The 24,047-nt window shown below is 37.6% G+C and overlaps 1 protein-coding gene across 3 annotated transcripts in view; it reads left to right on the top strand.

Annotated features, from left to right (window-relative positions):
- The window catches only part of Cep112 (centrosomal protein 112), a 407,052-nt gene that overhangs the window by 63,860 nt on the left and 319,145 nt on the right, over window positions 1-24,047 (top strand). For all 3 annotated transcript variants that reach the window (XM_034505950.2, XM_076935566.1, XM_076935567.1), the window contains exons 9-12: window positions 7,274-7,360; window positions 11,757-11,856; window positions 14,068-14,186; window positions 15,768-15,911. In XM_034505950.2, the coding sequence (XP_034361841.2) occupies window positions 7,274-7,360; window positions 11,757-11,856; window positions 14,068-14,186; window positions 15,768-15,911 (450 nt within the window). The remainder of the gene's footprint in view (window positions 1-7,273; window positions 7,361-11,756; window positions 11,857-14,067; window positions 14,187-15,767; window positions 15,912-24,047) is intronic.

The following is a 24,047-nucleotide window of genomic DNA, read 5'->3' as shown; positions in this document are numbered from 1 at the left end:
GAAGACCAGTTTCCAGGCAATGCCCACAGTGACACACTGACTCCAACAAGACCACACCTCCTAATAGTGCCACTCCCTGGGCCAGGCATATACAAACCATCACAAGTATTGCTCTTGCTGTTCTGTTGCTACCAGTGTCACTACTTTCTGGCCATGTTTAGAGAGGCTGCTGTATATTGTGGATGGTTCTTGATGTAAAGGCATCTTTTATTTAATTCATGGGTTTCACCTTTAAATGGCAATTAATGTCTTTATTTATTTATCTTCTCATCTATAGCTTCATCTCAGTCTGTATTCAGTTTTAGTTTCTGTAGGCTTGTCTTAATTCCACCTATCTTTTCAACATTTACATATCTTCTTTTGTAATGAAGTTCCTGTTGATTTCATAACTAACTTAAATCTTGGGATTAATGGCTCATAGTGACTAAATATAATCACCTTGCTCTCTCTTTCTATATGGATTTTATGAAATTGATTGATTGTTTAGAATAGATGTTTAGAACATCTTGCTGTGTAGCCCTGGTTGGTTTAGAACTCACTGTGTAGACCATGCTGATCTTGGGTTTGCTGGGTCATCCTCCTTCTGGTTGCTGGAATTACAGGCTTACACCACCATGTCTGGTTCAATTTTATTTTAAAAGTTCAGTTTAACAACATAAAGAGATGATGTTTTTACCCACCATGTTTTAGCTATTTCATGTGACTCTTTATATTAAATATATTATTTTTCCCATAAATTAAGCATACTTTATAGTTATTCCTTATTTTTTCAAGTTCTGTGTTCTGTTATGTGGGGTACAAGTGTTGTTGTGGGTTCTGTATGTGTAGTTCCTCAGAGGTCCTTGATAAGATTAGATGATCTGAAGGACGAGGCAGCAGGATGAGGACAAAGAGAATGGACCAGTCACCATCCTCGTGTGTTCTTTCCAAACACAAACACTGTTCACTGTGGCTGCTTGGCTGTTTATTCATTATTGATTTATAATTGTGAAATTGTCTTTTCTGGAAAGTGTGAGGAGATAGAAACTGCCCTTTTTAGATGACTAGTTATTTACTATTTCTCCAGGCTTCTTTCCTTCAGACCTGAGGCTGCCTCTGGCATACTTTTCTTTCAGTCTTTTAGAGAGCTTCTGGTGATCTGCCTCATGGCTTTCTCTTATCCTTTTAGTATCTGAGGTGTTACATACTAGACTGGTATCTGTTGTTCTTGATCAGAATGAGCTGTCGCTCTTATTATTCCCATGTATATAGTATCTGTCTCCCATTGTCTGTTACGTTCTCCAGAGGTTTGTCTGTGATCTTCCTAGGTGTTGTCTTCTTTCTTCTTAGAGTCTGAGTTTGCTGATCACTGTGTCCTTTCTTCTCCTCCTTCTCCCTCCCCTCCTCTTCCTCTTTTTTTCCTCTTCCTCCTCCTCCTTATAAGTTTCTGGAACTATAGTCATGTGCCTCCAGGCTCACTTAAGTGAGCGTTTTAAAAATAGCAAACTTGAGAACTGACGCTACAAATATTTATATATTAATGTTCATTTTGATTAGAGACCTGTCTGCTCCTGACAGCTTCCTGTCATGGATTCTAAGAAGAAATTGAGCATCCTTGGAGATACTCCAGTTGTGCGGTAACAGCCACTAGGCAAGAATTGCCTCTCTCCATCTACAGACAAATTACTGTCCAGAATAGGGCACACATGCAGAATAGTCGACTGATTATATCTGCCTAGACAGAGTAATCAGCCCTTAATAATCCTGCATCACTAAGGTCTGTCAGATGATTCTGGGCCAGAAGGCTGAAGATTTGATGCTCCAACGTTCGGTAGTATAGGGGCTTTTCAGGTGTTCAGCGGTCTCTATAAATTGGCTAAGTTTTAGAAGCTATGCTTAGTGCTTCCCATAACTTCAGTTAACTCAGTCATTCTGGATTTCTGACGGGGTTGAAGACTTATAGTCTCATAACCAATCCTGGCTATTTACTTTGAGAGAAAAGATCTGAGTAGATGGTTTTCAGCTGACATTCATTCTAAAGCCAAAAAGCCAGGATCAAAAGTAAGTGTTTTAGTTAGAAGAGATGACAGAGGTTCTGGTTAGTCAACAAAATGATGGACTGGGTATTAGGACTATCTTGTACCTCACTGGTACAATTAGGAATAAGTAGGCTCTAATTGTATTTTGAGAGAAAAGTTCTACTTTAACAGGAAGAGTGATATGTAGGAGGAGCTAAGTGGGAAGGAGTACTGAGAGGAAGAGATGGAACAAGGAGAGAAGATGAAGAAGAGGAGAAGCTAGGTGATGAGAGAGAGAAAGAGAGAGGGGGCATGGAGGCAGATGTTCACAGGTCTCCACCAGTCAAAGATAGTTTTTATATCTAGGTTGGGTATTGGGTTACGCTTCTGATTGAGCATTACCAAACTTATAAATCCTTTGATTAACATTTTAAAAAAATCGTATAAAAGCAAAAAGGAAAGGGGGGGGCATGGGACAGGGGTGTTCTAGTGAGGGGAAATGTGGAAAGGGGATGACATCTTAAATGTAAATAAAATATAAAATAAAAAAATATTATTTGATGCTTAAAAAAATAAAAATAGCTAACTTGGCATCATTTTGGCTTATTTCTTTCATTTTTTTTCTTCCCCATTCACATTCTGTTGTAGAGATTATCTAATTATGTATTTATTAACCTCCTGGAGTTCTATCTTACAGACTGTAAAACTTTTATTTTAGTTTTTAAAATTTTTCCCCCATCCCTTCTCTCTCTTGCTCTGGTCCTGCCCTGCTTACTCCGACCCAAAGGTTTTTATTTATTTATTATATGTAAATAGACTATAACTGTCTTCAGACTCCTCATAAGAGGGTATCAGATCTCATTATGGATGGTTGTGAGCCACCATGTGATTGCTGAGATTTGAACTCATGACCTCCGGAAGAACAATCAAGCTCTTAACCGCTGAGCCATCTCACCAGCCCTATTTTTAAAAAATTTAATCAGCATTTCCCACTTCTTAGATGTTTAGATAATTTCTCTTGGTCTGGAATGAGATTTACAGAATCTCCCCTGCCAACTTGTCTCCCAACACCTCTAGCAGGCAGGAGCACTGGCCCCAGGGTCATGTGAGCAGACATCCCTGGTCTGGGCTGCTGCCTGGGACCATGGTGATATCCAAGTGTTGGTGTTGGCATTGGCTGTAACACTCAGGCAGAAGCTGGATACCAAGGGATGGGAAGATGAGTGGGAGTGGGGTGCATGATGTGAAATTCACAGTGAATCAACAACAAGCTTTAAGAAATGAAATTTACAGAATTCTTTGCTGTCATCTTAAATTTGTTAACCTTATCTAATTATTTGTTCCTCTAATCAATTATTGGAATATTTTTTTGTAATTTTTTTAAAATTTTCCCCTTTCCATGCTAAAATTACCTATTCTCTTTAAAAAATATTTTCCATGGGCTGGAGAGATGGCCCAGTGGTTAGGAGCACTTGCTGCTATGATCCTTCCAAGGTCTGGTCTGTGCCATTCCTGTGATTCTTCTCCCTTATCTGTGCCTGTAATTCAAATATTTGGTCTTTTGATTGTGTCTTGCATGTTTCTTTCTTAGACTTTGATTTTTCATATTTCTTGCTTAGTTTGTATAGATCTTCCCTTTTATCTTTGAGTCCCAGGATTCTGCTTTCCTGTTTGATTCATTCTATTGTAAGGCTTCTCCTACGTTTTCTAACTGGAATATTGAGATTTTCAGTTTCATCTCCATTTTAGCTTGCATTGTAGTCAGTGTTTCTATCTCTATTGAATTTATTTTTCAAATTCTGAATTATCTTTGTCATTACATTCAGCTATTTGTATTTGTATAATCTTGGAAATCAAGTGTTCAGTGAAGTGTTTGCTTTTGTCTTCTTTACATTCCTTGATAAAGCTTATGATTTTCTTTTAAATTCTGTGTCCTGGTGTTCATCTAGGTGTTTCTCATTAGAGAACATTTCTATATGACCAGTGGGTTGGATGAGAGATGTGATATCTTGGCCACTCATGTGGGTTTTGTTTCAGTAATTTGGCCTACTACACATGTGGACTTCTTTCTTTGGTTGTGTCTGGTGTGGTATCTGCTTTCCTTAGATTAGGCCAGTGCAGGAGATGCCTGACCAGAGTGAAACCCAGCAAAGCTGGCAGGTGACCTGTTTAATTGGTCCAGGGAAAGATGGCTCCCAAACCATGGGCTTGGAGCCAGGCCTGTGGGTGCAGAGATGGCAGTGGGCAGGGGGAAGGATGGTAGAGGAAAGGAGGATCTCACAGTCAAAAGTGGCTGTCAAAGAAAGCACAGGTTCAAAGGCTACTAATCTTGAGCTAAGTCTTAGTCTCTATAGAGGTTGGCACAGTCAGAGGCTAAGGAGGGGGATGGGCAAGGATAGGGGAGTGGGAAAGAAAAAAAATGACTTAGCAAAGGTATTTCAGGAATAAAGAAATAAGTAAAGAGAGTTCCTGAGCTGCAGTCTAGAACTGGGCAAGTCAGGGAAGGGAAGGCAAAGGGAAGAAGTGTCATGCTTAGGAAGAGGCTCACGAATCTCCAGTGCTACTGCAGGCCATTTATTACCAACTTTAATCATATTGCTTGCTATGGATAGATTTACATTTTAATGCTTTTTCTTTTAGTGTGTTTGTTTTAAGTTTTCTAGGTCATATCTATTTATAATTTCATCCTTTTATATTTCTAACTTTGTAGAGTTCAAGTTTGGGAGAGTATGTTCTTAGGATTTTCTGTATTTTATTGCTGTCTATCGTAATCTGCCTTCTATCTCTGCTTTTACAGTTTTGAGTCTTTTCTCTCTAGCTTTTATTGATTTGGTGAATGGTTTGTCAGTTTTGTTTTTTAAAGTAGTAACTCTTCATTTTTTATTGTTTTTGTTAATTTGTTTCTATTTCATTGATTTATGCCCTGATCTTAAGTATATCTGTTTACTTGGTTTGGGTCTTGCTTGATCTTGTTTTTCCCATGCCTTGAGATGCATCATTTTGCTGGTTTGCGATCCTTCTGATTTTGTCATGTGAACATTTAGAGTTATAAGGACTGGCTTCATTGTATCTCATAGGTTTTGGAATGCTGTATGTTCATCTTCATTCAGTTCTGGAAAAGTGTAAATTCCTTTGATTTCTTCAATGACACAGCCCGTTATTCAGTAGTGTAGTGTTTAGTCTCCTTGAGTTTGTGTATTTTCTGTGGTTTTTCTTGCTTTGATTTCTAGTTTTATTCTATGGTCAGATAGAATACAGAACACTATTTCAATTTTCTTCTTTTGGGGTAGGGGATTGGGGGATGGGACTATGTGTCCTAGAACATGTGGACTAATGGGAAGAATGTTTATTCTATAGTGCTTGGGTGGGGTTGCCTGTAGAAGCCTGCTAGTTCATTTTATTTATGCTGTCATTCATCTTTGATGCTTGTTTGTTTGTTGCCTAGATGACTGTTGGTGAGAATAGGGTACTAAAGTCACTTACTATTACTGTGTTGGTGTTGATCAGTCTCATAGTATTTGCTGTATGGAATTGTGTCACCTGTGTTCGGTGTAATATACTTAGAATTGTAACGTTCTCTTGATGGATTGTTTCCTTAATCCATATGAAGAGACCATTGTCTCTCCTGAGTAGTGTTGATTTGAAGTCTGTTTTGTCAAGGATTAGAGTATTCATCCCACATGTCTCCTGGTACCAGTGGCTTGAATTACCTTTGCCCATTCATCCACCTTAATGTGGCTGTCTGTCTGTGTCAGGCACGGCTCTTGTATATAGCAAAAAGAGGGCCTGTGCTGTCTGATCCAGTCAGTTCTTCTGTACCTGTTGATTGCAGAGTTAGTCCACCGATATTCAGAATTGTTATTGTCATTTTGTTGTTAATTTTGTAGTGTCTGATGGTTTTTAAGGCCTCATTGTAATTATTAATAATAATTAATAATAATTATCTTGGAGCCTCCCCTCCCCCAACCATGTAGCTTCTTCAGTGTGTCATTCTCTTCCATTCAAGTCTTCCTTCCAGTGTCAACTACAGCATTGGCCTAATGGTCATATAATGCTTTAGCCTACTTTTGTCTCAGAAAGCTTTTGCTTTTCCTAATATTGTGATGGTTCTGTTGGATAGAGTAGCTGAGTAGGCAGGGGAGTCTTTTTCAGAACTTGAAATACATGCTTTTATGTCCTCCTAGTACTTAGAGTTTGCACTGAAAACTTAGGCCTGTCTGCATGTGCGACGTGGTCCTTCCCTCTCACAATTTTCAGTGCATTTTGTCTTTTTCTGAATTTTAAGTGTTTTGGCTATAGTAAAATGTGAGGAATTTTTTTTTCTGGTTCTGCCTGCCTCTTTTTATCTGAATGGTTATCTATTTCCCTAGTATTGAACAATTTTCTTCTATTATACTAAATACATTTTTTACGTCTTTTACATGGAATTTTTCTTCTGTGTGCATACCTCATAAATTTGGTCTTTTCACATTGTATCAAAAAGCTTATATATTGTATTCTTTTATATATATTTGAATTTATTGTTGACTTTAACAAATGATCCATATCCTCTGACTTGATGTTTATGTCTGACTATTCTGTTTTCCATGTGACCCATTTTATTGGTAAGGAGTTTTACTGAGATTTTTATTTGACTTACTGAAATTTTAATTTGAGAAATTATTTGTTTGCTTTATTTTCATTCTTATTTGAAATGAGCAAATTTTATTGGCCTACAATCTACCAAGTACACTTGTCCAGCCAGCCTTGGGACCCTCCTGTTTCTGCTCTCCCAGAGCTGGAATATGCACTGCCATGCCTGGTTTGGTTGTGGTTATAACATGGCTCAGGATCAAAATCACTCTTGCATAGCAAGCACTTTACTGAGCCAGCTGCCTAGACAATAATTTGCCATTTGTGTGAATATTCTTTCTTTTAAAATGTTATATTTCAACACGTAGGCTAAAAGTATTTTGAAATGAGCAAGCAGATGTGGGCAAAGAGAAAAATTTGGAAGAGACTTACTGAAATGGAAATAATAAAGCCTGAAATTCTGTGTGGGTTTGCATGTAAGAGCAGGACACACTGTGGAATCCTGTGTGGGTTTGCATGTAAGAGCAGGACACACTGTGAAATCCTGTGTGGGTTTGCATGTAAGAGTGGGACACACTGTGAAATCCTGTGTGGGTTTGCATGTAAGAGTGGGACACACTGTGGAATCCTGTGTGGGTTTGTATGTAAGAGTGGGACACGCTGTGAAATGATGCTCTGCTAATCTTGAAATCTTTCCCTTGAAGTTGGACATGAAAACAAAAATGATGGAAGCAAAGTTTTCTGAAGAGAAACTTAAGCTGCAGCAGAAGCATGATGCAGAGGTGCAGAAGGTAGGGATGTGCCACGTCTGTTGTCTGCAGTGTCACTGCGCTCTGGACTTGGGACAGGCCACCTAACTCTCCATCTACACACCGATTAGGCACTTGAAAATAGTGTATGTCATAAATGAAATTTGCTGGAGTAAAATTCTATCAAAAGTTATCTGTGAAGTTTATTTGTAAAACATTTATTTCTGCCCTATTTCTACATTACCTATTACATTGCATTATTTTAAGACTTAATTTTATATAGCTTTTACTAGATCATTACTAATGACTTTTGTGAGTGTGTTTGTGTGTACTTGTGTAGCTGAAGAACTTAGGACCAGAAAATACTGTATTGGTGAGCTGTTTTGAGACAGAACCTTACTATATATTCCTGAGCCTGGTCTTAGCCCCATCATCCTCTTGCCTTGCCTTCTCAAGTAGCCTGGATGACAGGTCTTCACCATCAGGTTTTGCACTGTTCTTGAAATGTGAAGTAAAATAACAGTTGTAAATACTATAGTTTGTTTTATCTGGATTGTTTCAGCTTTCTGATTCAGTTTCTGTTTTTAATTAATTAATTAGATTCAGGATCACATTGTTTCCCAGCTGGCCTCAAGCTGAGTTCCTTCCACCTAGTCTCCTGAGTGCTATTGTGTCTTGCTCTCCTTAGATTCAGAGAGACCTCTTGGTCTCCTCACAGCAAAGACCCAGATGCCTATAGAATAGAGCTTTTATTTCAAATAAAGTTAATTCTCCTGAGGGCCTGTGATTCACAAAACAACAACAAAATAAACAAGCCCACTCTTGGACTTAGTTCTGTTGGCTATTGCCGCATATGGTTTGATGCTGCACTGACCATGAGGCTTTCTTTTTGAGTAGGCCTCTCAGATTTTGCCTTCCAATTTTTTAGTGTTTGTCTATTTATTTGTTTATTTATTTGTTGACTCACTTATTATGTGTGTTATGTGCCAAGGATTCATAAATGCTAGGGAAGTACTATCCCACTATTAGGCTACCTTGCCACCCATTTAAAAATGTGTTTGAGTCAGTATCTGGATCAGTGTCTAGCCTGGCCTTAAGCTTATTCTGTGACCATCCTGTGTCAGCTCAAGTAGTTAAGTTATAGCTCTGTACTACCAAGTTTAGCCTCAATTTTTAAATATTTTGAATTCAATTTGTATCTCTCCTAGTGTCTCAGCAAACATCAACTGTGCTTTGCTATATAGAATTTTACTTCATACTATATTTTTATAATTATTAAACATTTTTGTCTGATGTGTGTTTTAAATGCATGAGGTTTGTATAAATAGTAAGTTTACACATGTTCTTTAAAAACTAAGCCTATGAGTCTGCTTCCCCAAACTGAATAACAAAGACAGAATCAGCTAGACATACTAATCCTAGCATGGGGGTCTCAGGCTGGCCTTAAGCACATCTGCAGTCCAGGCACACCATGACCTCATCTTCCTCTTGCCTTGGTCTCTAGATTAGCTGGTATGTACCACCAGATTTAGTCTGCTTAGCTCAGAGAAAGGGATTCTGGCTTAAAAATTAAACAAAGGGGCAGAGGTAGAAAACTGAGGCCTCAATTTCATGGATGCAAGCATCTCTGAAACAGAAAATGCTTTAGTATTAAGTATATTATTTGATTCATCCTCTATGTGTGTGGGGGTGGGAGTGTGTGTGCACATGCATGCATGTGTACATGTAGTGTGTGTGAATATACAGAATCTGTATTTCTATTGCATGTGCTTGTGAAGGCTAGAGGCCTACTTTGTACATCTCCCTCTATCATTTTCCAACTCATTTCAGAGACACAGCCTTTCACTGAACCCTGAGCTTGGCACTTACCATTTTGTATCCCTCTCAAACCCTCTCAAACCTTTTTTATCATCATGACCAATGCTTGATAACAAGAGAAAGGCTTTTTTTTTTTCTTTTTCTTGGCTAATTATTTTAGAGGATGCTGTCAAACATTGTGGAAAAATTTATGGGGAATGCATCTCTATTCCAGTGGGGCTGGGTTATAAACACCAATGCCTGACATCAAAAGCCCTACTTCCTTCAGTGAGGCCCCATCCTCCAAATGTTCCACAGTTTCTCAAAATAGTACTGTCAGCTGAGAAGTAGATGTTCAAATACCCGAGCCTGTGGAGGGCATCTTATATACAGACCAAACATTCCAACCCTGGGACCTGGGAGATCATGGATTTCTCAAAATTCAAAATGCATTCAGTTAAGCCTTAAAAGATTCCATAGTCTCATAGTTCCAGTATTGTACAAAAGAGCAAAGGCCATGCCTCTTCTCAAACTCAGGGCAGTCCCTTAAATATGAGCCCTTTTCAATTATATGTTTTCAGCACATAATGTCTTAGGATAAACCATTTCTATTTCAGAGGGAAGGAAGGGAGAATAGACCAGACAAAAGTAGCAGTGAAAGGCATCACTGGAAATACCAGACCTTCAGCTCCAAGTCAGGCTTGTGGGGGTTGTGGTAGTGTCATATGGGCTTCTCCCCTTGGGCTTGGTTAGCTTTGCTTCTCTAGCTCAGTTGCCTATAACACAGATGACCTCTCTCTTGGGCCATTGCCTGGCCTCAGTGACTTTCTAGAACCCTGCACAAGACTTTATTACCTCCTGACTCTTCATAGTTGCAAAACCAGCACCACGTGGACAACATCAGTCTTCATATCAGCTTGAGATGTATCCTGGACTCCTTGGTCCAGACCTGAATTTCATTTGTGTGTCTTTGAGCTTAAACCTGGTAGAACCACTTTGCTAGGTAACCCTGCTTGAGCAGGATTCCATTCTGGCTCTCTGTGTTTAGTCACTGTCTTTTCAAATGGGAAATTTTAGATAACTTTGCATTGCTCTTACCCTGCTGCTCTGGATGTATGAAGTCTTGACCGTTATGGCTCCTTTCCTGTTGGACCAGCACTAAATCTGTGCTTTCTCCACTGGCACTAGTCTATTGAACAAATACACGTTTTGTTTCTACCTGTTCTGTCCTCCATTTTAACTAGATTCAAACTTTTTCTCATTTCTTTTCTATTTTTTAAATCAAATTGTACATTTCTTTCTGTTCTCATTCTCTATAAATCCAACTAAAACAGTAAGTGGTAAGTATGCCACACCCCAGCTAATTTTGCTATCTCATAATTTTCTTTGACAAATTTATCTATGACTTTTTAGTTAAGCTTCATTTATTTTCAGGATATGAGCAGAATGCAGCCAAATTTTTTGCCAGAATAAAACATAAATGACATCTAGCCTAGCTTCTGATAGAGTCTGTGACTTCTTCTGATACAGTATCTCCATTTCTCTTGGTCTTCTAGTTTCCCAACCTTGAGCCAGAAGAGCTTCCTAAGCTCTGTGTATAGTATTCTAGGGTTTCTTTAGGCTGCAGCTCTCTAGTCCTTCTCTGCCCTCCTGCAGACCAGTTCCAAAGGCCTAAGAACTACAGTATCAGGCTTATCACAGCAGGGACCTCATTTGTTGGTCACAACTTATGTTAATTAGTTTCATACCACTTATACCAAATACCTGAGAAAAGGTAGCTTAAGAAAGGAAAAATTATTTTGGTTCATGGTTTGTGGGATATGGTCCAGCAGCCATAGTGTTGAGTCTAAAGCAAGAAGGGTAAAGTAGAATGCTACTAATAAAAACACTAAGAGAAAGAAATTACTTTGGAATCATTGAATAACTTTGCTTAAAGTTGGTTTAGGGTGTATGGGGGTCTAGCTGCGTTCTGAGAGCAGCAGCGAGGCCCACCCCTCCTCACTCTGGTTTTCTTTTGCACTCCTTGGCAACATTTTCTACTGTTTATTACGTTTCGTATTTTGGCTATTTCTCTTTTTGATTTTTTGTTACTCTAAAGTATAAAATCATGGCTATATTTATTAAGTGATTAAATTTGAAACAACTGGTAAAATAGTGAAAAACTTATTAACGTTTTTGACATTTTGAGTTCATTTTTTTTCTGATTCACAAAACAGCTTGATAGGAATGGAACTTTGTAAATCATCACTTGGAAGAGGTCTTGGCTTTAAACAGCACAACAGTAGGATACTGGTGGCAGGGATTCTGGATGTCTTCATGAAGGATGCTGCATCCCAGTGCAGGGGAGTGCATAACCCAAGAGCCTGTGTCTGATGTCATCTCTCTGCTACTTTATGACAGTTTAGTTTCCAAACCATGATTATTATTCAGTCTTCTTAAAATTTTACTGAAATACTTATACAAAATATTTTGAAATAAATTATCATAGTGTATTAATATTTTGTCAGTGTATATAAAGTAATTTTTGTATTTAGGTGGAATCATTTATGAGACTGACAGACTTGCAAAATACTGTGCTCACTGATAATTACATATTCTATATTAATTTTATATACTAAAGTACTATACATTGTTTTTTCAGATTTTAGAAAGAAAGAATAATGAATTAGAAGAGGTGAAAATCTTATACAAAAAGAAACAAACTGAAACTGAGGAGACCATACGAAAGCTTGAAAAGAAAGGTGATGGTGTCTGATGGGAATCTTCCAAGAACAGCTGACATTTATTTGAATGATTTAAAATTTAAAATTTAGAAGTAGAATTTCATTTCTGAGACTGTTGTCTCCCAACAATAGATGAAATTTGTATGGACTTTTCATGTAACTAGGTAAAGTAAGTGTGTGTGTGTGTGTGTGTGTGTGTGTGTGTGTGTGTGTGTATGTATATATGTGTGTTTATATGTAGTATGTGTGTGTGTGTTGTGCAGTGGCAACTAAGATTGATAGAAAAAATCTTAAAATATATTTCCTACTTATATATTCATTGAGAAGGAAAAAGAAAGCATGTAATTATGTACTAAATTGGCTACTATGAACCAAAATTAAAACTCTCAATTATTCACAAGCGAGATATCATGTTTTGAGAAAATAACATTTGTTTGAGTTGGACATAATTTGATTAGTTGAAGAGAGAAGTTTCTCATATTGGGATAGGAAGGATAAAATTGGTGACTTGTGTGTGTGTACATGGGGGCAAGTGTTTGACCGCCGAGCACATCTCTAGTCCACAGATGTGTGGCTCTGTCTGTCTGTCTGTCTGTCTGTGTCCACTTGTGTAATTTTGCACATGCTTTGATAAAGGCTTAGAATATTTGAGTTCCAGCCTTGGGATTAGTGAGTGTGGAACTGAAGGATTAAGATCTGGTTGACAGAAGAGATATAAGCAGTGAGTAAGAATGAGGGGCAAAGGGGGACTTCCATCTAGGGTCCTTCCAAGTTTATTGGGTTTCTCCCAGAGCAGACCTACTGTAGTAGAATGGATAGTGAGTGATATTCCTGACAGTTTAGTGGAGCAGTTACATGGGAGAATTAACCAGTAAATTATGATATTTTTTAGTTTAATTTCCTATTTTAAATGTTGGTGAAAATGGGGCTGGAGAAATGGCTTAGTGGTTAAGCCAGGATCTGAATTCAATTCCTAGCACCCACATGACAGCTCACAACTGTCTGTAACTCCAGTTCCAAGGTATCTTGACACCCTCACACAGACATACATGTAGGCAAAACACCAATGCACATAAAGTAAAAATATATAAATTTTAAAAAATAAAGAATGGAGACTCTTATTCATTTAAAAATGTTGGTCAAAGTAATTAGATATTTCTTCAGGTTTTGGGTTTTTTGTTTGTTTGAATTTTTGTAATTGTTACAAGTGATAGCTAAAGTATTTTATATTTCTAGATTTTCTTTCTCACTCCATTTCACATTAGGCATCTCAAACATCCTTAAACTTGAAAAATATTTAGGCTTTTTTAAAAAAAGAAATAATTTTCCTTTTTTCTTCTTTTAAGATTTATTTATGGGCTGGAGAGATGACTCAGTGGTTAAGAGCCCTGGCTGCTCTTCCAGAGGACCTGAGTTTGATTCCCTTATGGGCGGCTTACAGCCATCTATAAAGAGATCTGATATTCTCTTTTGGCATGCAGATGCACATGCAGCAGAGCACTTGTGTACATAAAATAAATTAAAAAAATTAAAAATCCTCCAGTTTTAAAAATATATATTTATTTATTTTGTATTCAGTATTTTGCCTACATATATGCCTCGAGACCTGATTTTTTTGCAAATGAGAGGAGTGTTTTTCTCTCTTTTCAAGGGGAATAATCTATTTGGTTAGTGTTTTTGAAAGGTTATACCACCTGAGCTGGCACTCCATGAGCAGAAAATTTTCCACAGTAGAAGGGTATATGAAGAAGTAGGTGATGGCATCAGTGTGAATATGAGCGCATGTCCACAGGAGCCCTCAGAGAAGCTGGTGTATTTACAGAGCCATTTTATGATGTGGAGGAGACAAGAGATGGAGCCAAGAGCAGCTGAATTATAAAGAACTATTTTCCTGGTTATAGCCTTTGGCCCATATCCTTTAGGGGAATAGAACTTTAGCATGATTCCCAGCTGGCATTCCTATGGCATCTTTACTGTTGAATGGACTCTTTAAAATGACAGTAGAGGAGAAATACTTGAGGCTAGCATGCTGTTTAAATGTTCTAGGGAGACTAGTTAATCAATTTCATCTATGATTATAGAAATGGCCAAAAAGCAATGAAATAAGAAGCATTTTTAGAAAAGTAAGTTAGTGAAAAACTGTCTATTAAAGGTATCATTATGTTTAGATATAAAATTCTAATATGGTTCCTAGAACTGGTTTAACTAGATTTCCATTGTTTCTGACAGTTCAGATTCTTATACGTGACTGTCAGGTTATCAGAGAAACTAAAGAAAGCCAGATAACCGAGCTGAAGAAGATATGTGAGCAAAGCACAGAATCTCTGAATAATGATTGGGAAAAAAAGGTAAGCTTCCCAAGTCAGCCACAGAACTGTGTGCATCTGAGAGGGACATGCTAGCAAGTACAGAAAATGCTTAAAATTTCAGGAGAAACTAGAACTTGTCAGTGCTCCTATTTTGGTATATTTTCATCTCAAAGTCTATATTCTAGAAATAGTTTTTGTTTTAAAGTCCTATGTTTTATTTATTTTTTATTGAATTAATGTTTTCCATTTTTTGTCATAGCCAATTAGGTTTTAACTAAAATGATTATGGAAATAATGGTTTCAATTTGGGATTTGAGTCATTTCTCTCTTAAAATGCCATTATATAACCCAGGCTGAAGTTGATATTACAAACTTGTTTTTATGTGAGTAAAATCCCTAGTGGATAGTTCATGCTTACATGCACTGGGAAAGCATTGACATGTTGGTACTAGGGCTTAGTGATCATTTTGGATCACTTTTGGTATTAAGTGTATCCCTGGTATGAAAACAGACTTCAGAAAATTACGGATTCAGTGGTCAGATTTGAAGGAGTGCTTACAGTAGTCAAAACTGCCTGTATTAAATTCGCAAAGCCAAATGGTCTTCTGGATGGCTATTTCTGAATATCCTCACTCTTCTGGCTGAGCTAGAAAGTGCAGTCAATGTTCTTGAGACTCTTACCAGTGTGGTATCTTGCCTGCTTTCTGCTTCTGGTTTTCACCACGACTCGGCCTCCTATTCCTCCAGTATCTTCCTTGCCAGATGGAAATTCACACTGCCTTCTTTAGCCCTTGCCTTTCTCTCTGTTCATGGATAGTGAGACAAAGGCAACTGTTAGACTCTTTTCAACTCCCGAGTTCCCCATCTCATGAGTGGGACTGGATCCAGGGAATGTAAGTTAGAATTCAGTTCCCAATAAGATGAAAGAAGGACTAGCGATGGGCTAAGAGCAGCTTCCAGCCTCAGCTCACCACTGAAACCTGTCTGGGTCTCCACTTTGAGCTTTGGTTTGTTTATCTTAGTTCACAGTGTTTTTGTTAAAACTTCAGCCATTTAAGCAGCATAACATGAGAATATTGATCAATTAAGTCCTTTGCACACTGCACTTGTGGTGTACAATCTGTCTTTGTTATCAGCCTCATAAACAGGATCTTTGTGCTTGTTGTTTTATTGCTTATGGAATGCCAAGCAAGTTTCTTGTTGGGAATCTGCATAGGAAGCATTTCCACATTTATATTGTACAACTGAAACAGATGATACAGATGCTGAATTACTGTTCACAAGAAACAACAACAAGATTGTTTATATGTGTTTTTCTCTTTATGTTTTGAAGACCAATAATAATAATGTTTAATTGAGAACTATATTATCAATCAGGCTTACTTAATTTCTATACAAGACATGACATTTCTTTAATATTTGCCCATCTATTGAAATTATCTGTTCAGGAAAACAGAGGAAAAATTTGTATTCTCTTTGTATGTGTTTTTTTTTTTAATGCGGGTTTTAGATTCTTATTCAGTTTACTTTATAGATATAAATAGGAGTATTGAAAAACATTTATTGAATTTCAAATGGCATGTTCCATGGTAATAAAAGACTCTTGACTTCATTGTACAGCTTCACAATGCTGTAGCAGAAATGGAAAAGGAAAAATTTGAGCTTCAAAAGCACCATACTGAGACTATTCAGGAACTGCTGGAAGACACAAACGTGCGTCTGAGTAAGATGGAGGGAGACTACATGGTGCAGACGCAGTCCACAGTGAGTGTTGTCTTCTCTGCTGGACTTTTCTCACTGACCTTACTTTCTGTGGCCTCATGCTTCACTGTTATGTACTTTCCATAAACTTGTTAGGAAATTTAAAGGAAGAGCGTTGCTTTCTTACAGGAGACAGAAGCACTGGGTAGGCCTAGTTCACTAAGAGGTTGGACCGACTCTTCTGTTTTACTTATGTGTCTCAATATCTTAGAAGTGGTTGCAAATTTTTTCGTTAACTTTTAGTTCAGAAATAATTATTTTTTTAAAAATTCTTTTAAACTGAAGATACAAGTATTTTTCTGAAAATATTTAAAGTTGGCGTGAAGGCAGTTAGAAGTGTTACTGCTTTGACACAGTTTCTTAGTAGAGCATTATCTGAAGCACATGGATCTACATCACTTGGAGAAACCCCAAATCCTTCACAGTTTAGATGTCTTCTCATTGCTTTGAATGTTAAGGTTTCTCATTTTTGTAATTAGAAAATAATAGGAAGTTGCTGTAAATATTATTGACATATAAATGAAGTTACATAATAAACTTTCAATATTTAATTGTCGATACTATCTTTGAAAATCCAACATATAAGAATAATAGAGTTATATAAGTGAAAAAGACAGACTCCTTTAAGAAACTAACACTGGCTTGAGGATAGAATTTTTGGCTTCATTCCTTATAAAAATGACAGGAAAGAGATGAAGTCAGAAATGAAGATGGAAAAGACAAGAGGTTAGTATAGTTTTTGGAGTTTGTATTAGTTAAATTTATGCCATTGTGACAAAATACCTTACAGAAACTATACAAGACAAAGTTCCTTTTGGCTGACTGTTGCTGAGGGTCTGTAATGGCAGGGAAGGCCTGTTCAAGGAGTTCATGGTGACAGGAATATGTCCCAGAGGTTCCTTATGTAACGTCAGGCTAAGAAGCAACAGACCCAAAAACAGAAACTAACCTCTGAAGGCATGCCCCTAGCCAGTCAGGGTCCCACCTCTTAAAGGCTTGACAGGCTGCTGAAACAGCACAGCCACCTGGAGACAAAGCTTTCCAAACATGACCCTGTGGGAAACAGTTCAGATACAAATCATAACAGCATTGGAAATGCAGTGGAGAAGTTGAAATTGATCTGACAGGTTCAAGAAAGCACAGGACTCTGAGAGGCTGTCGAGGCATCAGGCCTATCAGCAGGCCTACAGTGTTGATGTTCTTGGGTCTGTAAGCAGCAGCAAGGGTGAGGGCATAAGGACACTGGTCATGGTGAGCCTACATTGATTTGCATGTGGTTCAGATGTCTCTACTGTGACTTTTAAAACGAAAGAACGAACACCAACAGGATGCTGTGTCTATGGTCCCTCCCATATGAACTGAGTTGTCTGACTCCTAACTCCTCAGGGAAACACTGGGTGATTTTCTGGAGAGAAGGAAGGCTCTGGGTTTGGTGCCGTTTGATAAGTGTGGTTCACAGATTCCCCAGAGTCCTTGAAGTTCTTTGAATTCTTGTAATGGCAGGCTGTAAAGTACTACTGCCCACCTCCCAGAGAAGACAGTGAAAACCAAGTCACTCATAAGGAAAAGAGTGTCAGTGTGCCTTGAGCCGTTCACTCAGTAGACAACAGTGGGGCTATGCTGTACACATTAAAAAGATGTTGCTCCTAGTGCTTCCCAAGTGAACAAGGAGTTTTAAACACTAGTGGATTCCTAGGTTTTACATACATGTCACTCTGGTGTTTCTGAAATGTCATTTGTCATTATTTTGAGGCCTTTAAGTATTTTTTCATTTGTTTTGATAAATGCATTCATGGAAATTCTTTTTTAGGAAAGATCTTCTCTTAGGCCTTATTTTGTGGTTTCTATCTCCTTGTAATTTCTCACTGTTCTTTATTTCTGTGAAAGCTTCTTATTCAATTTTCATCAATCCATTCAATAGATTTTCTGCTTATTGCATCTGTTACACTTTATTTTCTCTTTTTTTCATGCCCAGTATTTTTGTTTGACTCTAAGAAAGCCCTCTTAACCAGTTTCTCCTTGTGTCATTTGTTGATACTATCTTGTGTATATTTATTAGACTAGATATTTGAACTACTATAATATGCTGTATATTATGAATGATAACATGACACATATTGTTGTCCTGGTATGATTTTACTGTCAACTTCACACAACCTAGAGTCACCTGAGGAGAAGAAAGCTCAATTGAAGACTTGTCTAGATCAGACTGTCTTGTGGCCATGTCTATGAGTAGTTGTTTTGATTTATGATAGATGTGAGAGGGTCCATTTTGTTATGTGTGCACTAACCCTAGATAGGTAGGTTTGATATATGTAAGTGGTTAAGTGTGAGTTAGTGGATGAGAGAGTAACCGGTATTCTTCAGAGTTTCTGCTTTATCTCCTATTTGTGCTCCTACCTTCACTTTCCTCAATGATGGACTGTAAGTTTGAGCTAAGATAAACCTTTTTCTTCTGTGTTGCATTTGTCTGTTACAGTAACAGAAAGCAATCTTGTACAATTGCATTGTTTTTAAAAATAAGTTTTAGTGATAGACCTTTTGCAGGTCCCAGTTATTTTGGACTGTGTACTCATGTCCTTGGGGTTTGTCATTCTGGTATATATTCAGGAAAGTAGGAGATCAGATTCTTCATTGCTTAGTGAAAACTTGTGCTGCCTAGCTTTATGTCAATGTGAGAAAATCTAGAGTTACTTGGGAAGAGAGAATGTCAATTTAGAAAATTTTCCCATAAGATTTGCCTATGAGCAATCCTGTGGTGTTTTCTTAATAATATGGGAGTTCACTGAGGACTGTGCTGCTCCTGGGCTGGTGAGCCTTGGTTATATGAGCAAGCAGGCTGAGTAAGCTATGAACAGCATTCCATCATTAATGTAGCTTACAGTTACTCTTGATGTTCGATGTGGTGGTCCGTCTTTCTTGTTGAGTACAGTTGTCCTGACTATGCCCTTTTCTTTGATGGTTACATTTAGAATCTCTCCGTGTTCATAAGAAATAGGACTTGGAGAATATCTTTTCTTTAGAGTTATCATCTATGATTTTTTTTTTGCTGTTTACTGTTAAAAGTCACATACTTTTGGGGGCTAGAGGGGTTCTTCAATGGCTAAGAGCCTGTGTTGCTTATACAGAAGACCTGTGTTCAGCTATCAGCCCCCACATCGCAGCTCACAACTGACTCGGCCCGCGTGGGTCAGTCAACAGGGTCTGCAAGAGAGAGACAGAATGGGGAAGAAGGGGCAAGATACTCGAAGAATGGAGATAAGACAGGGTGTCTGATCAAGTCCCATTTATTGAAAGGCAATTGTGGGTATATAAGCACAAGCAAGGGAGTGCAGCTAGAGACACTTTACCACAAGTGCCTTGCAGCTGTGGACACTAAACAACAAAACAAGATATGTCTGAGAAAAACAAGATGTTTATCAGAGTGTGCTCAGCTGTTGTGGGCTGTTGAAAAACAAGTCTCTTGTCAGGTTATATGGCCTGAGATGGCTGCAAAGATGATAGCCGCTTTTTGCTAGGAGTTGGCTCCCAACACACAACTATCTGTTACTTCAGTTTCTGATGGTTTGGTGCTTCTATGGGCACTGCACACATGTGGTGCACAGATACATACGCAGGCAAAATACCCAGACACATTAAATACATGCACACATGCATACATACATACATACATACATATTTTTGTATATATGTACATACATATATACATATATTTTAAAATATAAACTTTTGCTCTGTTTATCACAGATTTTAACCCCTTATGGATATACAACAAATATTTTACAGTGCAGTGCATTGATTAGAATTTATATAAAATGTTAAACAATGGTGAGAAAGTTTCTAAATCAAAGTGTTTTCAAAAGATATGTAGACTCAGAATTTGAAGAACGGCTGCATTTTTACTGTCATTATTTTGTTCATTGTTTAAACTAGTATATGAGTAATGACTGTCATTATGGTGTTTCATGCATATTTTGTTTATATTTGTCCCCCTTTCAGTTGCCCTCCCTCATCCCTGTCCTTCTTGCTGTCTCCTTCCTTCTTCTCCAAGGCCCCTGCTGCCCTCATCTCACATGTTCTACCTTCCTGTTTTCTTCTCTCTCTGCAGTCAATCTTTTCTAATTGAAACACACAGACACACACACACACATGCACACATACACGCACTCACACACGTTTACACACTCAATGTATATAATTCCTACTTGGAATAATTTTTCTGCAAATATTATTTCTTTTTCTCTATAGCTAAATAAAAATTTATATAATATACAAAAGTATATATTCTACCTGTTATTAATGCTTCTATCAAGAAAGACATTGATTAATATTTTGTCACAATTATGTACTTGTACATTCAGCTTAGCAAAAACAAACATACATATAAAAATAAATATAAGTGGTTTCCTTCCACTTGACTCTCATTGAGTATAAATGAAATAACAATACAAAACAAAGAATACACCTATACATACTGGTTATTAAACATGTAGAAGACACAAGACAAGAAGAAAGTAAAGAATCTATGTAATAAAACTAATATTGGTGAAACTGTATGTGACTGCCCAGACCTCCCTTGCCTGTCTAATGCTGGGCATTGCCATTAAAACACACCAACATAAACCTTGCAATGTGATAGGTGCATTAGCTACCTAGCATTGCCAAATGAATGACTGACTTAGGTGATTTGGAACAACACAGAAATATTGCCTAACCATTTCCAGCCAACAAGTAAATCTCAAGGTATCAGTGGAACCTGTTGTCTTTGAAGATGCTGTAAGAGAAAGATCCTTTCTTGCCTCTTTTAGCTCCTTGTGGGGGCAGACAGTCCTGCCATTCTTTGGCTGCAAGCTGCAGCTCTCCAGCCTGTGCTATGCCATCACTTGATGTTCTGTATGTTCTCTGTGCCAGTGTCTTTATGTAGCCTTTTTGTGAGGATAACTGTGTGTGGACTCAGGACCCTCTGTAACCCAGAGTGACTCATACTAAATTGGTTATATCTAAAAAATTATGTTAATATATTTGCATATAATATTGGAGCTTAATGGTAAAGAAGTTGCCTAGCATGTAAAAGGCCTTGGGTCCAGCTTCCAACACTGCACACAACAAACAAACAAAGTCACATTAGTACAGGTTTCAGAAGCTAGCTTGGAAAGGGGTCAAGTTGGTACCTTTCATTATCAGCTAATCATAGTAGGATGGCCTGACACATGCTGTTTTTCTCTGTGTTTATGGTGCTGGGTTTTGTTTTGGGCCTTTGGATTTTGGGTTTGTGAGAGAAGGTTTCAATTTATAAGTCAAGAATGGAATCAAACTTATAAACCTATGGCCTCAGCATCCTGGATGTTGACATTACAGGTGTCTGCTGTCATGCCAGGGATTTTATCATCTTTTTACAAAATGTTAATTTATGAACTCATTTAAAATAAAATAATAAAAACATTGTATATGAACATAAATATAAATATTTTAAGAACTCATATTTTAAGTACTAGATATAAATGTTTATATTATATGTATATAAATTAAATTTTGTATAAAAAAGAAATTGAGTGGCCTCTGCCATTGATTTTCACCTTTGTTTTTCTTAACCTCTGGCTTAACAGAAGGGGGCTGGGTTCTGTACACCTGTGTATTCCTCAATCTGTGGTTTTAGGTAATGTCACCTCTAGAAATTGCATAGGCAAAGACTAGTGTCTTCATGTTACTTACAAATAGATTTGATCTTGCTAGCCTGCCAAGAATCACAGGGAGTCTCAGTAGTTTGTTAAATTTTGAGAATTGCTACTCTAAGATACTGGTTTATGAATATTTTTGATCAGAATTCCTACCAAGGACTAAATTTATAAACTGTGTAAAAACAGAAATATATATAAGCACATTTAAAAATGTATACCCACTTGCAAGAGTGTTGCATTTACTGTTGGCCATTCACAATGACCATGTTCTTTATCTCATTAAAACACGTCCAGTTATGATTTGCAACTTGATTTCATGTTGGCTGAGGTCATGGCTTGAGCCCCTTTGGGTGTGTATTGAATCTGCTTTCTTTTTCTGTGATTTTCTTTTTCAGGTGGTGATAACTACTGGGGCTTCCACATAGGGCACTAGAATCCCTCCCTCCTCTGAGCACTCGGGATTAACAAACTTTCCATTCCTTCTAGTTGGAAAAAGGTTCCATTTTAGTTTGTAGTGCTGTAGCTGTTTGCTTTCATTTAAAGTTGCTTATTTATCTCTTTGACCCATTTTTAAAGTCAGTTATATTTTTTCTTGATTTCAAGTGTTTCATGTTTAGTATCCAAATTGGTTATTGGGATTTTCTCTATATTCCTTTTTTTATTGTAACAAAATATACCTAAGTTTTGTATTTTAAACACTTATGGGTAAGGTTTGGTAGTATTAAGAAATTTACATGGTTGGACAGCCATCTTTGCCCCCACTGGTATACTTTGTTAATTAAATGATATCAGTGGATAAATCTGTTTCACAGTAGGATTTTTAATTTTATCTATTTGAAAAGAAAAGTGCACTTTGTCCAAGAGGTCACTGTCAAAAAATTTTCATTTTAGTTTTAAAACTTTGAAGCATGGTGAAAGTTGAATTTTAAAATGCACATTCAGACTTTGTTCTAGATAGTAATAAACACAGCCCTCCACACTCAGTTTTCCTCCTTCCCATGTCAGACACTGTTCCCATAAAATAACTCCTCATTTGTTTCTCCCAGCCAAGCTCCCCATATGCTCTCTGTCTATGAAGTTGACAATTTTAGACATTTTACATGAGTATACTCATAGAAATTTCAATCCTTTAGTGCTTGACTTACTTCATTTATGATAAGATCTTCACAATTCATTTATACTGTAGCATGTGCCAAAACAGTTTTATAGGTCTGAGTACTAACTTGGGCATATTCTATATTTTGTTTATTCATTCACTTATAGAATAATTTGGATGATTCTATCTTTTGGTTATGGTGAATAATGTTAACTTGGATATGTGTGAACAATTTGTTTTATACTGAAAATTATGAAGAAAATCAAAATTTAAATCTGAAATATATTTCTATTATCTGATCCTAAATTTTCACATCCTAAAAATTTGTAAAATAAATTTAAAGTTCAAATTTGTTTATTAATCAAAGTATATAAATGGATATTTCAATTTCACAATAGAATTTTTATTTTATCTATTTGGAAAGAAAAATGCATTTTGGACATAAGGTCACTCTCAGAGAAATTTCATTCTGCTTTTGAAACTTTGAAGCATGCTATAAGTTGACTTTTAAAGTGTGCATTCAGCTTTGTCATAATGAATAATAATAAATGCAGAGACTCATAGAAAGAGCAGAACTCGATGCTCTTCTGTGCAGCCTCACCAGTGCTGTACAGCTCCTGGTTTAGGAGCTGAGCCAGGTAGAGTTCACGACCTCGCCCAGGTTGGAAGACTGTTGAGGGGATTAGGTTCTCCATTACCCTGTACATTAAGCATGTTTGCTTTTTTGTTAAGTCTTGTTTTATTTTATGGTCATTTATTGTAATTTTGTCTAGGCAACTTAAATCTTTTGACATCAGCAGTACATTCCTTTTTTTTTTTTTAATTGGTTATTTTCTTTATTTACATTTCAAATGTTTTCCCCTTTCCAGGTCTCCCCTTTGGAAACCCCCCATCTCATACCCTTTCTCCCTGCCTCTGTGAGGATTCTACCCCACCCACCCATCCACTCCTGTCTTCCCGCCCTGGCATTCCCCTACACTGGGGCATCGAACACCCTCAGGCCCAAGAGCTGCTCCTCTCACTGATGTCCTCCAAGGCCCTCCTCTGCCATATATGCAGCTGGATCCAGGGGTCTCTCCATGTGTACTCTTTGGTTGGTGGTCGAGTCCCCAGGAGCTCTGGGGGGTCTGGCTGGTTGACACTGTTGCTTCCCCCATGTGGCTCCAAACCCCCTCAGCTCTTTCAGTCTCTTCTCCAACTCCTCCATTGGGGACCCTGTGCCCAGTCCAATGGTTGGCTGTGAGCATCTGCCTGTTTGTCAGGCTCTGGCAGAGCCTCTCAGGAAACAGCCATATCAGGCTCCTGTCAGCAAGCACTTCCCAGCATCCACAATAGCGTCCCTTTGTTGACTGTATCTGGGATCCT

This window comes from Arvicanthis niloticus, chromosome 6 (genome assembly GCF_011762505.2).
Source record: "Arvicanthis niloticus isolate mArvNil1 chromosome 6, mArvNil1.pat.X, whole genome shotgun sequence".
Lineage (NCBI taxonomy): Eukaryota > Metazoa > Chordata > Mammalia > Rodentia > Muridae > Arvicanthis > Arvicanthis niloticus.
Note: the sequence above shows the minus strand (reverse complement) of the source record. Positions and strands in the feature narration are given on the sequence as shown.